The 17,049-nt window shown below is 38.7% G+C and overlaps 1 protein-coding gene across 15 annotated transcripts in view; it reads right to left on the reverse strand.

Moving 5' to 3' along the window:
* ptprk (protein tyrosine phosphatase receptor type K) overlaps nucleotides 1-17,049 on the reverse strand; it is a 615,224-nt gene that overhangs the window by 108,814 nt on the left and 489,361 nt on the right. For 11 of the 15 annotated variants that reach the window (XM_028797924.2, XM_051924126.1, XM_051924124.1 and 8 more), the window contains exon 14: nucleotides 9,465-9,603. In XM_028797924.2, the coding sequence (XP_028653757.1) occupies nucleotides 9,465-9,603 (139 nt within the window). The remainder of the gene's footprint in view (nucleotides 1-9,464; nucleotides 9,604-17,049) is intronic. The other 4 variants (XM_028797925.2, XM_051924122.1, XM_028797923.2 and 1 more) reach the window with 1 other exon arrangement.

Genomic DNA, 17,049 nt, shown 5'->3' on the forward strand with positions numbered 1-17,049 from the left:
TATCTATCTATCTATCTATCTATCTATCTATCTATCTATCTAAGAAGAGGATTCAGACCCACTGCAAACAAACACCCCCTCCACTAACAGAGATAAAAAAAGTGAGGCAACGCGCCCCTAGCACACAAAAAAAAAAAAAAGAAGTCAGACGCGAGTGCCACACAAACCCATTGGACACAAAACGGGACAGACTACGGACATAGCACACGAAACATACACAAAAAGGAGGATTCGGACCCACGACCACATTAACATAAATAAGAAATGAGACACAAAGCCCCACTAGGGTTACCACTTTTAATACAAAAAAATAAGGGACGCATACTGCAGCGGTGGCCACATCCCAGTGCCAACACTTTGCAGACTCTACTTAAAAGACCTGCCCTCCTCACTCGACAGTTAAAATGACCAATCAAACTAACGATGACATCAAGTATTACCCAATCAAAATTAGGAAAGGAGGCATCTTCATAAAATGCGTGTGGGATGATTTGCATGAGACGCTGCTTTAAAAAAAATGATAAAAAAAATACGGGACAAAACCCGTCCCGTATTGATTCAAAACGGGACGCGCAATTTCATTCTCCAATACGGGACGATTCCGTATTTTACAAGACGGGTGGCAACCCTGCCCATTACTGAACGAACCGTCCGTATTAAACATACGTCATCTCAACACATTCAAATTAGGCAGCATAGGTCGATCTCATTATACTGATCCACTATTAACCGTTTAACCACAGAAAAGGCTCCATATTAACAGTGAGTGCAATCCTCCTTATTACTTATCCATATCTCTAACGCTGAAGAACAAACAAGTAATGAATTCACGATCACAGGTACAACACAATACGGCTCGAGTGACGGGACCAAACACACGAACCCGCATGAAAAAAAACAATACACGTCGGCTACAACGCGCTTCTGAAACTCCGGAAGAAAAAATGTCTCAGCTCCAAAAATGGAAAGCTCAACACACACATTAACAGAAACGAGCGCATATGGACAGACACAATGAACGTACACGCATACAGCACGCGTCTCAAAGTGCTGCATCGAAACAGGCACGGATTCAAAACGAAACACCTCCCTTCTCAGACATACAGAAACGGCAGCGAAGGGACAAAATAAATAAACGCAGACGTCTACACCGCGCATCTGCAATGCCGGAAAACAAGCAGGCAAGGCTCCAAAAAGAGAAAGCTCAACTGACCGACATACAAAAACGAGCAAGGCTCAATACAAACAATGCACGCAGTAGACTACAACGGGCTTCTCACACAGCACAGGCAAATCGATTACAGCTCCAAAACAACACGTCCCAAATACTGCACATACAACAACGCACCTCTCAAACGGCACAAGCAAAAGATACACGTCACGGACATCAACAACAGACACCTGCTAAACACTTGCGCCAGTTAGCTGACAACGCGTTCAATAATGAGTCCACTATTCAGGAAAATTCATTGGGATTAATGAATGCCATTTGCAATCATTGTCATTCACTTAACTTCCCTGAAGAAACAACGCGCAATACAAGTAATGAATTTACACGTTGTTGTCAAAAGGGTCAAATTAGACTGCCTCCTTTACATTCATATCCTGAATATCTACAGAACCTTCTAACTAACGATGTACCTGAAAGTGAAAACTTTATGAACTGCATTACATCCTACAAATCTTTATCCACTATGAACATGAACAGTAGCACTGCACATGACATCCGTCTTGCAAAACTGTTAATTATTGATGAATGTACAATGGCATCCAGTCACTTACTCAACACCATTCATAAACTTCTACAAACGTTGATGAATAATAATATTCCCTTTGGAGGAAAGGTACTTTTATTAGGAGGAGATTTTAGACAGTGCTTAGCTATTGTTCCACATGCCATGCGCTCAGCTATTGTTCAGTGCACCTTAAAATACGCAGACAATTGGCTTTGCTTTCAAAAGATACAGTTAGTACAAAACATGCAATGTCCAGATCCAGATCATAACAATTGGTTATTACATCTGGGAGATGGTACACTCACCAATACAGATAGACTTCACCCAGATATTAGTACAATTCCTCAAGCCTTTATCTGCGACGACTTAGTTACAGAGATATTTGGAACAGCAATCTCATTAGACCAAATGCCCCTTTTAACACAACGAGCTATACTATGTCCAAACAATATTAATGTGAAAAACATAAATACCCAAGTCATTTCATTACTTCCTGGACAGACACAACTCTTTCTAAGCTCTGACAAAGTTGACTCTGATCACGACAATGACCATCTTCATTGACCTTACAAGTTCTGACCTGAAATTACCTTTTACACTTAAAAGGCGTGTACAAACAAATTTTCCAATAACCCTTTACACTGTGCCACACACTTTATTGTTTGCTTTCTATTTGCATCATCTACACCTTCACACTATTCTATATCTCATTCATACATCACGCTCTTTGTCATTTCCCAACACCACGGGTTGGCGAGCGAAGCGAGCAGGGGGCGGAGCCCCCTAGTGTTTTACATATAACAACATGGTCCCACAACATTTGGCCACAAAAAGGAGCCAAGATTTAGGCTGAATTTGTTGTATTTGTAAACTCTTTGCACTGGCACTAACTCTGGCTCCATCAGGCAGAACATTAATGGCTGTCGAGAAAAGGGGTGAGCTTTCAATACTTTGAAAAAGTGAAACTGTGCTGAAAAGATGATTATACAGCTGAGTACTTTGACATCAATAACAGCAACAGTCATCACGTTTGACATCCTCATCCTCTCAGAAGTAGTATAACTTCAGGGTTTAATAAAATATATAAATTGATCAAGAATTCCAGGACTTGTGCCATACGGTTCTTACCTTCTATGGTGGCATTAGTAAATATTCAACACAATTATTAAGTAAAAGATCTGTGCCTCTATACACATATATCACAGTTCCTATAATCTCAACACGTAGAAATGACAATGCTTTTTATCATAGGTCCCCCGCCCATTTCAGGGCATGATAATACTTGGGACATAGCAATGATGGGTATATAAAAAAAAAAAGTCCAATTTAGTACTTTGCTACATATCTCTTGCATGCAATGACTGTTTGAAGTCTGTGAATAAACATCATCAGGTGCAAAGTATCTTCTCTGGTGATGCTCTGCCAAGCCTATAACATAGCCAAACTCAGATCTTGCTTGCTTGCTTGCTTTAGAGGACTGATCTGTAAATCATTAGTTTTACAGCTACATACATACCCACCGACATGCAACTTCATAAAACAGAAAAAGACAGATAAGAACAATTTTCTTATTTTTAAACCCTTATTGGCTATTTCTATCATTATTTTGACTGCCCTTCTACGGGTTTGCCTATTTTTAAAATTTTCCTCCTAACCCTAGAAACCAGATGGACACACAGATTCGCAGAAACACACACAAAGCCACTTTTATTAAGATGAATAAGCTTATTTCTATCCATCCAGCAGTTACTCTCGGCTGGATACATTCAACATTATAATTTTCAGTGTATACCATCTATTACATTTTATTACTACATACATTACAAAATATATTGCAATTTATAATTCCAACAGATGGTGCATCACAAACATTAGCATTGCTTTTATGAATCTCACACCAAATGGCATATAGCAGACACACAGCAAAAGGACGGACACACGCACGCATAAACTTTTATTACGGTGGATAAATTCTGTTTTATATTCACAAAAAAGTCACACTGTACTCTGCACAGTTCAATGAGGTGATTTTCTTCCCATTCCACAATTTACTGACCACTATTTTGATACAAACCAGAAATGAGGTAAATCACATGCTCCACTGAAATTATCAGTGAATTATCATAAAAGAATCTTAAAGGAAAAAAGAATGCCTCATTATTTGGAAAGTCAATATAGATACACTATAATTTACAGATAAATTGTTAACTTCATTTAAATAATAATGTTAATAATTACATATGTGGGGGCAGAACCTTGGCAGACAGGTGGCACTGCTGCCTCGCAGGGAGTTACGTCCCTGGTGTTCTCTGCCTGGAGTTTGAATGTTTTCTTGTTGGGTTTCCACAGTGAGCTTCGGTTTCCTTCCAAAGACCTGTAGGTTAGGGATTTTGGTGATACTAAAATGACATTAGCATATGCATGTGCTTGTATTCACCTTTCGATGAGCTGATGCTCTGTCCAGAGATAGTTTCTGACTCGTGCCCAATGCTGTTTAATGTTTAATGATTACATCTATCCTTTTCAGAGATACTGTGGCAAGATGTCCTGGGAATTTAGTGGATGTTTCAGGCAATTCAAAACAGAGCAAAACCAAACATTGTTTTCTCACCATGATGATATTTCACACTGCCTTCTGGTGGAATCTTCCAGATTTACATAAAGTACAAACAATACACCACTTGCATAGCAGAAGTGTCCGCAGGAGCACGCGTCATGTAAAGCAGGCATGTCAAACTCACTACCATTGGTGGGCCGCTTCGACTGCCATACGCGAGTCAGCGGGCCGCACTGTAACAAATACTATTATACAAAGTTACTGTAGCTTTTTTTCCCCAATACTGAAAACTTAAAAAAATGTAACACTAAAAGTTTAAAGAAAAGCAATTTATTTCCATACAATCTCCGTACAACAGTGAACAATTAAGAGTCTTAGCCTCTTAGCTAGGTCCCTAAATTATTATATGCTTATATAGGAGTCTTATAGTGTGAGATCTATTTCTTTTGTCCCGACACTTGGCATCTCTTGTTAGTAACCAGTTCATCAATATCAGGCTTGAAATCTTATGCAGCTGCAACTTTTATGAGGGATGAAAGGTGCTCAACGGCAAGTCTTGAGCGATGTGGGGTTTTGGTAGCTTTCATTAATGAAAACAATTGCTCATAAAGGTAAGTGCTTCTGAAAATAGACAGTACTCTCGATGCCAACTTATGGATCTGCACATACGAGGGTGGCAGGTAAGCATACAAGCCTGGCACACCAACTTCATTGTATTTGTCTTCAGAATAGAATCTGACTGCAGTTCAATCAATTCCATTTGGATATTCTCAGGCGCATTCTCAAAGTTGTAAGAGGATGGTGACGTAAACAGTGCAAAGTCCTGTTCGTGTGAACTAAAATTTCGAAAAAGCTCACTGAATTCATTGCTCAGTAATTCAAGTTGGAAAACAAATCCTCCAAAAATCAAATTTTACTTTACTAAGTTTACTTCAAAGCTTATATTGTAAAATAAGCCGATATGCAAAAAGCCCCGACCTACACTAATTTTACAAACTCAAAATCACAAAAATTTGTTAACTCAACAACTTCTCGCATCCACTTCAGATCTTCAGCTGTAGTCTGCACTAACTGTTCGTTACAATACTAGCACAAAATGACATAAAAGTAGAGCAAAAAAAACGTGAAAATATGCGAGCTATTACTACTCATGATGGTCAGTTCTGCCCAGCAGCCAGTCTCAGCAGCCCAGCCAATAGTATAGCCTGCCAGGGGCGGCTCTAGGCTCGTGACTGCCCTGGGCAGAGAAAGATTCGGTGGCCCCTTCGCCTGCCAATGTCAATATGGTATCTTATGCACGGCAGATGGCCACGTCCGTTGCAGACACTGCATAGCCGCATCGTGCTCATGACACGCTTCTATATGCGCGTGTCTGAAACTTGAAAATCAAGTGGCAGCCCATGATATTCTCATTACAGCAGAACGTTATAATACTACATATAGCTTACTGCTCCAACTCGAGCAACATTAGTAAATACAGCGTACTAATTAACATGAAACACAATGTTTTTCGGCCACATTGTTGTCAGCTGTGTCGTTATTTTCTCTTTCTGTTTTATATTCAATATATATTGGCGTGGTGGCCCTGTGCAGGTGCACAGTTTGCACATGCCTAAGGCCGCCCCTGCTGCCAGGCGGCTGCAGCCTAGCACTTCAGTTGCGATGTCGCGGCTCATTAACTTTGGACAAGACTTGTGGCTATACTAGCAGATGACGTTTCCGGTACCGTAATGCCATGGGAAAATGCTCTTTTCTCAGAAGGCAGAAGTAAGAAAAGTCGATAAGTAACGCCGAAGATGCAGAATGATTCAATCACAAACAATAGTAATCATTTTGTACAAGTTTAGTGCTAACTAGGATCTGTCATGTGGGCCGCACAGATTTCTGTTGCGGGCTGCATGCGGCCCGGGGGCCGCGTGTTTGACATGCCCGGTGTAAAGTATAAACCCGGTCTTACTTTATACACAGCTAACCTTGGGAAGCCATCAGGACCATGTCATAAAGGAAATGTTTAGAAAGCATGTACTTGCAGAGTTGCATTCACACATCACTCATGCCCACCAAGAAAAGCAGGAGCTGATAAATGTTTAGACTCCGATTTATTAATGCAGGGAACTGCTGCCTGCATGCATTAGTTCAGAGAAGTGTGATATATCAAAACAATTACCTCCAAATAATACCACCCTCACTTTCATGCATGTTCTTTTTCATACAGCACCATTTAAGAGTTGGTAAATCATTTAGGATTTGCATATAGGACCTTGTGCTATGGTTAAAATGCAGTCGGTAACATTTTCAAAGCAGAAGAATCCTACATAACAGAAAGAGCACTGAACCTGTCTATAAAGCCACACATAGGAAAAAAAAAGTACTCCTCTTTAGCTGTCAGTTGCTCAGTTACAGTTTGAGAGAAATCCCAGTCTCCACCTAAATTCTAGTTAAGCAATGAATGGATTTATACATGTTGCTTCTACCATTACACAGTATAACATGAAGACTCCAAGTGGTTCCAAAGGTGTTTCAAAACCTACTAAGCTTCAGTTGTTAAATGTTACCAGCTTTATATTCCTCTTTAATAAAATCCCTGTGTGCATCCAGATGTCCGTGTGTGTATGTCATCTGGTGAAGTGCGCATGCGCGGAGCACAGTGCGATGCACGATATTACTGTCAGAGTAAGTTACAGGCGTTTTACGGAAATACAAACCAGTATTACTGCGAGAGGAAATTAAAGGTACACAATACAGTGACTCATATTACAGCCACATACAAGCCAGTATTACTGTCAGAGGAGATTAAAGGCATATTACCGACACGCACGCCTGTATTACCGTCAGAGAAAATTAAAGGTATATTACGGACGTACAAGACAGTATTACTGTCACAGAAAATTAAAGACACACGATACACGACGGCAGCCCACGAAGAACGGTCAGCTCCGCAAGTAAACATCAACAAAAGAAAGGCTGAAAGAAAGAAAAATAACGACCAACAAAAAGAATGAGGTCAAAGTCCCTTGCCATTTAATATAGACTGTTCCTACTAAAGTTTATGCAGTACTATTCTAGCGCCCGTTATTGTAACAGGCTAAATGACAAGTTAAAAAAAAAAAAAGCCCTTATTACACTCTTCATAGAAATTTATTTTCATGTACAATAGAAATCAACAGCAGCCAGAATACCAGAGTGCAGGAGGAGAAGAAGCCTTTCATCACATGACCACCTAAAACAACCAGAAGTAACTTCAAACATGCAGTAATGCTTCTATAACCTTCAATATAACCTATGCTCTTCATTACTATCTAAGACTAATTTTGATTCAAAAACTATTACATCAGTTAAAAAACATTAACAAATATACATTTCCAAATTAAAGCTTGAAAGGGCAGACTTGTAAACATAAATTTTAAACAGCAGAAATACAATGAAATTCTCTTAGACTTGACAAACAAAACACATGGTATTTACATTGTGAAAGTTCAGATCTTAAAAATGCCAGTAGATGGCGAGCTTGCCTTCAGAAATAACTAACATTCTCCCTTTTTTCATCACTCATCTTTTTAGGTTGGCCACTGTTCATGGAAAACATATATTTTATTTTTACTTGATAATAAAATAGACTAAACTGAAGAAATAAATCAATTTCAAAAGCAAAAATAATTACTGATGGAATATAGTTAAGAAAAAGCACAACTTCAATTTTATGTAAAACAGAACCAAGTCCAACACACAAATACAGCTGTTTTTGAATATTTCACAAGAGAGATCATTGTTGCTCATGCTTTTATTTTGAAGTTAAGGCTATTTTAAATTGACAGTGGCAACACTGATCGTTAAGATTCCGCCACTACTTCAGAGTTACCTATGTAATTAATGTACGTCAACTAATAAAGTTGTACAATTAGGTTATTGCTCAAATAAAACAGCACTGAAGATTATTATTTAAATTAGGGGGTTTCCCCCGCTCGCCAGCCACTTTGCATCTCTGCCGCTCGCGTTGTGAAGAGGGGGGCTGAACGCACCCCAAGGAGACGCGGTTGCTCCTCTGAAACCTCCTCTTAAACTGTGATACAATGGGAAACAAATATTTATTCTTTTTACCTCCTCTTTGCTTGATCAGCTGCTGCTGCCGTGCTGCGTGATCTGCATCTTGTGTGGTGCTTTGAATATTTAAAAGGCTGTATAGCAGCTGTCCAACTGCTTGTGTTTTATTTCTGGCCCCAGGCGTGGTTAAATCTTTTGGCACAAACTCCTGGCTTGCGAGACATGAGTTCTTGATATTTTTTAATTTATAATTTAAAAATGGAATAAGAATCTGAAAATCTAACAAAATCACATTAAAGTTCGATACATTCTGAAAAGAATGATGCCAAACATATATATGTAGATTTTAAAATAAGCCGATTTAAAGCATGACAAAAAACGTGACATTAAAAACATCACCGTAGCACTTTTAGGCTTAGAATTTTATTTATATATATTATATTATATATATATATATATATATATATATATATATATATATATATATATATATATATATATATATATATATATATATATATATATGTATGGGCGGCACGGTGGCGCAGTGGGTAGCGCTGCTACCTCGCAGTTGGGAGACCTGGGTTCGCTTCCCGGGTCCTCCCTGCGTGGAGTTTGCATGTTCTCCCCGTGTCTGCGTGGGTTTCCTCCGGGCGCTCCGGTTTCCTCCCACAGTCCAAAGACATGCAGGTTAGGTGGATTGGCGATTCTAAATTGGCCCTAGTGTGTGCTTGGTGTGTGGGTGTGTCCTGCGGTGGGTTGGCACCCTGCCCGGGATTGGTTCCTGCCTTGTGCCCTGTGTTGGCTGGGATTGGCTCCAGCAGACCCCCGTGACCCTGTGTTCGGATTCAGCGGGTTGGAAAATGGATGGATGGATGGATATATATATATATATATATATATACACATACAAATAAGTACACTGTAAACTGCAAAGCAAGTTTTTTTTATTTCAAATTAAGACATTTTTATAAAAGCATAATAAGTATAAAGTACTACACACTTGTCACAAATTTACTTTTTGTTTTTGAAAAGTTTACTGAAAACTACACCTTATGTATCACTGTCTTATTTAGGGGAAAAACAAGACAAGCCAAGAGTAACTTTATAGAATACAATCACTAGCTTACCTCTTTTTGACAGCAAGAATTACAACAAGCAGGAGAAGAATGAAAACCAGAATTCCTGCACTGATGCCAGCAATTTTCACCACTCTGTCAGTCTGCTTAGCAGGGTCTGGTATCACTTCAGGTTCTTCTGTAGCTGCTGCTAAACAAAAAGTGAAAATTATTATGAGACAAATACATGCATATCCAACCATTTTCTGAATCCACCTATACAAATGCTGGATCACAAGGGACAGAAGCTTAACTTTTTCAGTGAACATCATGGGAAGGCAAGAAAATAACATTGAAAAGGGTGCAGAAGAGTGTAGACTCACACTCTCCTTTTCATAACATACATAAAAACGTAAAAGTTATTTATTTTGTTTTAAGTTGAATAAAAATTGTTTCAGTAATCAAAAGTATTAATTTGCAAACATGCACTTTTAGGACTATTTTACTAACCTAAGGAAAATCTTTCCCATATTTTCACTGTTAATGGTCTTATTTTTTTAAAGGTCATCATCCAGCTAAAAAAATTATTAGCACAACGCTTAAATATCTTTGGGCCCTCACATTTGCAACAATACTTTTCATCATTTAACGACCTATTGGCAAGCTAATGTAGTGAATGCAGGCAGGGAGCACTGACAAAACAAAGAGTCATGCCCTTTTTAACACTTTGTAGACGGCAGTTGACTTATGTCGACATACGTGGGTATTGGACTAATCTTGACATTCGGGTTTGAGGGTGGCAATCAATTGTACATGTCGACAAAACAACTGCATTGACTCATTTGCTACAGGGCAGTTAGCCGAGTTGATCTGACCACAAATCTCTGCACGTGAGCAGAGTACCATAGAGTAAGTGTTGCCTAAAATGGTATCGTCATCTGGCGAGAGACCGAAGCGAATGCAGAAAAAAAAAATACTCTGTTGACAACATTTTGCGGATTATTGCTGAATTGGACCCTGATTTATCTGTCTTGTTTTAAATTTCAACATCACTTGCATCACAAAGTGAGGTGTTTGTATCAGTTGATCGGTCCCATATTAATCAATGTTCACCTGAGAGAACTACCCAGACATAGATCTATGGCAGGCAAACTGGTTACTGGATTTAACCAAATGACGCAACATGCTAGCAGACACTACGGATTAACAACCACTTCACTACTTTAAGCTGTTTAATCCAGAAAGTGCTGTCGATCTTATGAGTGATGAGAAGTAAATCCTGACAAGTGAAGCAGGGTATAACCCCCTATATAAATTCAGTCTGCATTGTATGCAGCAATAGATGCCTGAAACAGCAGCACCAGTGTAACACATACTGCATGCAGTGTAATGTGGCAATGCATGTCATTGGCTGCTTCAAACAACCCCATACCTTGCTACAGTATGTAAAAGGTATGTTAATTTTCGTACTGTAGAGGCTCATGAAACATAAAACACAGTGACATCTGCCATAAATAAATATTTTATGTTGATTTATGTGTGCAACCATTGCTTTGTGCGCTTTTCAGAAAACAGTTTTTTGGAAAAAATATACAGGCTTGGGCCAAAACAGGAAAAAATTTATTAGTCTTCAAAGAGTTATAATATTTATGAGGGTTCATTAGATTTAGTGTTAGTATTTACTATTTTGGCACCAAAAAATGTAGTAGTAGTAATAATAATGTTTCTCCATAGAGCTTAATTTCCATACTAGAGAAATCCATATGTTAAAACAATGACCCCTGCCCAACCATTGGAGACCCAGATAACATTTACGCAATGTATGTAAGTGACCAATCCTTACAAATATGGCACAACCTTCTTCCATTTGTTATTAGGCTGATCAGAGACTGCAATTGTTATCTTGTTGTCAAATATATAATGTTGGACAAAATGGAATTTAAAAAAAAAACAAAAAAAAAAAAAAAACACAATTTTTATAAAACCATATTAAAATATACTTGAAAATGTATTTCTTTTCTAAACTCTGTTTCTGCACTATAAAGAGTAGTTTTTTAACATTAAAGCTTATATTTTATGTATTTAAATATTGATGTTTTAAGTTTCTTCAACAGGACGGAATTTACCAATGAAGTTATCATAGTCTATCTTGCTGCTGCCCAGTTTAAAACAGGCTGAAATATAAAACATTTTACTTAAATAATTGTTATTTTTGGGTTGTGCTATCTGTAGTTAAACCCTGTTTGGTTTAAGATTTGTGCAGGGTCTGTTTTTACTTTATTTTTATTTAAGTATGACCACATTTCTGTAAATACTTCTAAAGTAGAAAATGTTGCAGAGGTTTATACTGGCCTGATTTTCTATAAAACTGTCCACTCATCTGAGATAACAATAAAGTGATCTAGATGAAACCCTACATACACACAGTGGCTGCTTTATTTGGAACACCTGCTAGTTAAAGTGCTTGCTGCTCTAAAGAGCCTACTATATATACAAATGGCAAGGCGTCAACACATATACTGTGCATGTATATTCCTCTTTGACTTTGTTTGTATCACAACCTGTAGAGTTTGAAATGATTGGTGGGATAACTAATAAAACATCCAGTGAGCAGGTGTTCCATGAACTAAAACACCTTAAAAAGAGAGGTCAAAGGAGAATGGCTAGTCTTTTTAGCTGACAGAAAAGCACAAGGCAACAGTCAAAATAACTTATTCAGAATAATGGTGTTCAGAAGTGAATGTGCAATGCACTGGACATAGGGCTGAGGAATATGCTGAATTTTTTGTTTTAATGAATATTTAATTAAAAAACATCAATATGCAAAAGCAAATAGCACGATGTTCAGCACTTTAATTTTCCACAACTTAACCTGAACGTTAAATAAAATCCACAAAATCTCCAGCACTGTTTTTAAGTGCGTCTACGTCAACTCTGCCCATTAACACTAGAATTACCAAAGCTTACAAGAAAACTCGCAATTCCGGCCCACCTTAAATCCACTTGCACATCTCCATTCAGCGTCTTTTGTGTTGTAAATGTGTCGATAATCCCAAACAGCAAGCAGCCTGCTATACCATTCCCCCCCTCCCACCACCGCTGGAGAAACTGCAAAAACCTCTCCCAACTGTTTGTCCCTTGTTTATCAGGGAATCAGGTAGAGCTGCATAGGCTAAAAAAATATATTGTTATTTGGAACACATGCATTTCACGTGTGTTCCGTGTCTACAAAGATCTATGTAAGTGTAGGATGAAAGAAATGTTGAACACATACCTAAAAGACAAACTTTTTCCATGTTTTAGTACTAACGACAAAATGTAGACACCCCTCTAATCCGACCGCTTCGGTGGCGCAATGGTATCAACTGTTGGCTGGTAATCAAAACTTCATGGGTTCGACCCCGGACGAGTTTGTTTTGAGAAGTGAGCTACTCATTCTTATTATTTTAGAATAAAAACCATACATTTCATTTCAGTCTGTAATAGCCGGTGTAAATTTATGATACTTGTAAAGGTTAGCATTTTTTTATTCAGTTTTATGCTCTCAGCCGCGTTCACACTCGCCCTGATCTGACACTGCTGTTTTCAAATAAAGACGAGCTATAACACAGGTGAACACAGATCGGAGAAAGAGAACACAAGCCCTCCCCGCAAGAAATGTCCTATCACATACAAGAACAACGCAGCTGCACCAGGTGTAAAGGCGAAAGATGGCACCGTTTGGATACAGGACGAAGTCCGGCGTCATCATGCCCGTCAGTCTGCCCCACACCTGTCCTTCAAAGAAACAGCACGGCTTACAGAGCTCGCCAACGTATCGTGCAAACTCCTGTTTGTGATTATGTTTTGTGTATTGTATTGTATTGTATTGACCCCCTTCTTTTGACACCCATTGCACGCCCAACCTACCTGGAAAGGGGTCTCTCTTTGAACTGCCTTTCCCAAGGTTTCTTCCATTTTTTCCCTACAAGGTTTATTTGGGAGTTTTTCCTTGTCTTCTTAGAGAGTCAAGGCTGGGGGGCTGTCAAGAGGCAGGGCCTGTTAAAGCCCATTGCGGCACTTCCTGTGTGATTTTGGGCTATACAAAAATAAACTGTATTGTATTGTATTGTATTTTGCGATGGTCTTTACATAAGCAGCATTTATATGTTACTTATATAAAAGCCAGGTCAAACGTTAACTACTTCGATGTATTTACTTATCTTTCTACAGCATAAAGTCACAAGCTACACAAGTAGCTTCCTCCGTTTGATCGGCAAGGGCATGCTCACAAATTACACGTGTAATGCCACGAAAAATGCTGACACTTTAGTACGCGAGCAATGGCACGAGAATGAGGTTAGATTTTTTTTTTTTTGGGGCACATGCACCTTCCAGATCTAAATACTAGCGTGGAGAGTCGCTCGCGTACTGGAGTCTCGGAAAGTCTTTCTCCTGTGGGGCGACTGGGATCTTTTCCTGAATAAGATCAAACACAGTTGTGTAGGGTGAGACAGGAGCTTCCACCTGCAGCTGAAGTCACTTCACTACACATGTACTGTGTCAGCGTGCCCGTGTCGATCAAACACAGGAAGCTCTGCAGTTTACTTGTGACTTTACGCTGTAGGAAGATAAGTAAATAAATTAAGGAAAATAACATTCGATCTGACTTTTATATACAAAGTACAGTGACTGGAAAAGTGCGACGGCAGCTTCCACCTCCAGCTATAGACTCTTCAGTACGCGAGCGACTCTCCACGCTAGTGTTTAGATCTGGACGGTACATGTGTCCCAAAAAAAAGGTCTAACTGCATTCTTGTACCATTGCTCGCATACTAAGGTGTCAGCAGGCACTTTTCGAGGCATTACACGTGTATTTTTTGAGCATGCCCGTGTCGATCAAACACAGGAAGCTCTACCGTCTACTTGTGAGTTTACACTGTAGGAAGTAAGTAAAAAAAATCACAGTAAATAACATTCGATCTGGCTTTTATGTAAGTAACATATAAATGTTAATGTTTTGGGCACCGTCCAGATCTAAACACTAGCATGGAGAGTCGCTCGTGTACTGAAGAGGCTATAGCTGCAGGTGGAAGCTGCCATCGCTGTACTTTGTATATAGGAGCCAGATTGAATGTTATTTACCTTTATTTATTTACTTACTTCCTACAGCGTAAAGTCACATGTAGACTGCAGAGCTTCCCATGTACATATTGTCACGCACGCGCGCTTAGGGAGCCGCAGAAGGACCCAAGACGTAACGTGCAACCTCGTGCCAAATGGGAGTGGCGGAGCACTAATCTCTCTCTTTGTTTTCCCAGAAAGAAGGAAGCGTCGCCACCCTGAATCCATAAATCCGTGACCACGCCTTCTCACTCACTCCTAGTCCTTCCCTCTGATGACATCATGGCTCCCAGCATCCAATTCACCAACAATTCCCAGCATTCCTCTGGCACTTCCGGTCCCCCTCTATAAATAACCCCATTTTTTGTTTTTCTTTGTCTTGTGTTGAATGTATTATGATTCCCTGGACCTACTTGTACTATACTTTTGAAGAGTGTACAGTATACGGGGCCCCAAACCTTTTTTGTCTCTTTTGTTCTCATTTTACAATATACAAAGTACAACGACAGCAAAAGTGAGACATGCGTTCTCTCTCTGATGTAGAACTGTCGTCATCATCTGTGTTCACCTCTGTTATAGAGCGTCTTTATGTGAAAACAGCAGTGTCAGGGGATTGGGGGGGGGGGGGTTGTTGGATCGTGAACGCAACAGAGAATAAAATTGAATAAAAAAAAAAGCAAACCTTTCCAAGTATCATAAATTTACACCGGCTGTTATAGACTCAAATGAATTGTATGTTTTTACTCTAAAATATAGTAGTAAGAATAAGAGTAGCTCACTTCTCAAAACTGACTCGTCTGGGGTCGAACCCCTGAAGTTTTGATTACCAGTCAACAGTTGATACCGTTGCGCCACCAAAGCGATCGTATCAAAGGGGTGTCAATGTCACACCCTAACGCAGGTTCTTTTTCTGCAGTTATATTCTTGAATAAAAGCGCACTTGTTGTGTTATATCTGTACTTTTTGTGAAAGTGTTTATTTGATGTTTGGACTTCAGGCTTCATACATTATACACTTCATGTCTACATTTTGTCAATTATTACTAAAACATGAAAAACGTTTCTGTTTTAACAATCTGTTTACATAGATTGCTGTAGACACGGAACACACATGAAATGCATGTATTCCATATAACGATATAGTATTTATAAAAGGTGTCATTTTGCTTGACTTCTCACTCTATACAACTCTCAGCAACTGACACGCAGGTAAACAGACTTGAGCTGAGAAAACTGTGCTGCGGTGGGGGGGGATGTGATAGCTGGCTGCTTGCTGCTTATCATCACATTTACAGGACAAAAGACACTGACAGAGAGGTGTGAAGCGATTTAAGGTGGGATGGATCTACAAGTTTTTTTGTAGGCTTTGGTAATTCTAGTGTTAAGACAAGAGTTGTTGAGCGAGAAATAAAAGATAAAATAGGTTACTACATATGAAAAGATCATACCATCTTGGCAGGTGCTGCAGCAGTAATGTGCTCTTCTATCTCCCTGGCAAAAACAAGTGCATGCTAAGCAAGGTTTCATAAAACGTTTGCCGTTTTGATGCATTGCATATAAGTGAGAAATATGTACTATATAAGAGATGCAGTGAGTACTGTTTCACAAAGCACCTATTACCTATTGAATTTGCACTCAGTAAATACCTGTACTTTGCAAGTGATCAAATAACTCCACTAGCCAGTAATTCACACCCCACCAAAAGTGAGACATCAGCACTAATGTGGAAGCTCTCCTTACTTCATTTCACACGCTCTCTACTACTGAAACGTTATTGAGACTGTATTTTTGTTTAGCAAGTGAATTGACTTTCCTAAAGACTGTAAGAAAGTCTGTCTTGAATGGTTAAGTTGCAGTGTTCAGTTATCTCATCTCATTTAGTGTTCTGCTTTGTCCTTGTGTACTTTCCGTACTGTGCGTCTTGCTTGCTGCTTTCACAAACAGCTGTTTGCCATTTAGCAATGTAACAACTTATGTTTCCCCAAGTTGTGAGTCAATAATCAAACATTAATGTAGAGTTTAAATTTTTTTAATTTTTTTTATATAAAGATTAGCTAATATCTATATGATGTTTATCTATACTTATATATTACATTCCTAGCAGGTGCTTATTTACATCTTTATACACAGTATAAAGCAGTGCTGGAGATACAATGTTTCTTCATATACCTTTGTAGATAAATGCAAATTATTTTACTACAGCTTCTGTTAATTGTTAGATTTGTTTTGGAATTCTGTTTCAAGAACTGCTTGAAAACATTTTTTAAAACTGTTTTAACTTGAGCTGATAAAAAGCACTGCAAAGATATTGTATTTTACTCATCATTTAAAAATTTAACTGTTATTATTTATTTTAGATCACCCATACAAATAACTGTCGGACTGAAGAACTAGATTTATTTAAATACAGAAAATAGGTAATAAAAGCATTAGATATGCTGTTGTCCTATGTACTCTATTCTGTGACTCTCAGAGTCAGAAAATGCACATACAAGGAGGGACACAAAAGTTTCCAGAATTGGTCAATAGCACTGAAGTGTAGTTGTCAGCTATAT

This window comes from Erpetoichthys calabaricus, chromosome 3, assembly GCF_900747795.2.
Source record: "Erpetoichthys calabaricus chromosome 3, fErpCal1.3, whole genome shotgun sequence".
NCBI lineage: Eukaryota > Metazoa > Chordata > Cladistia > Polypteriformes > Polypteridae > Erpetoichthys > Erpetoichthys calabaricus.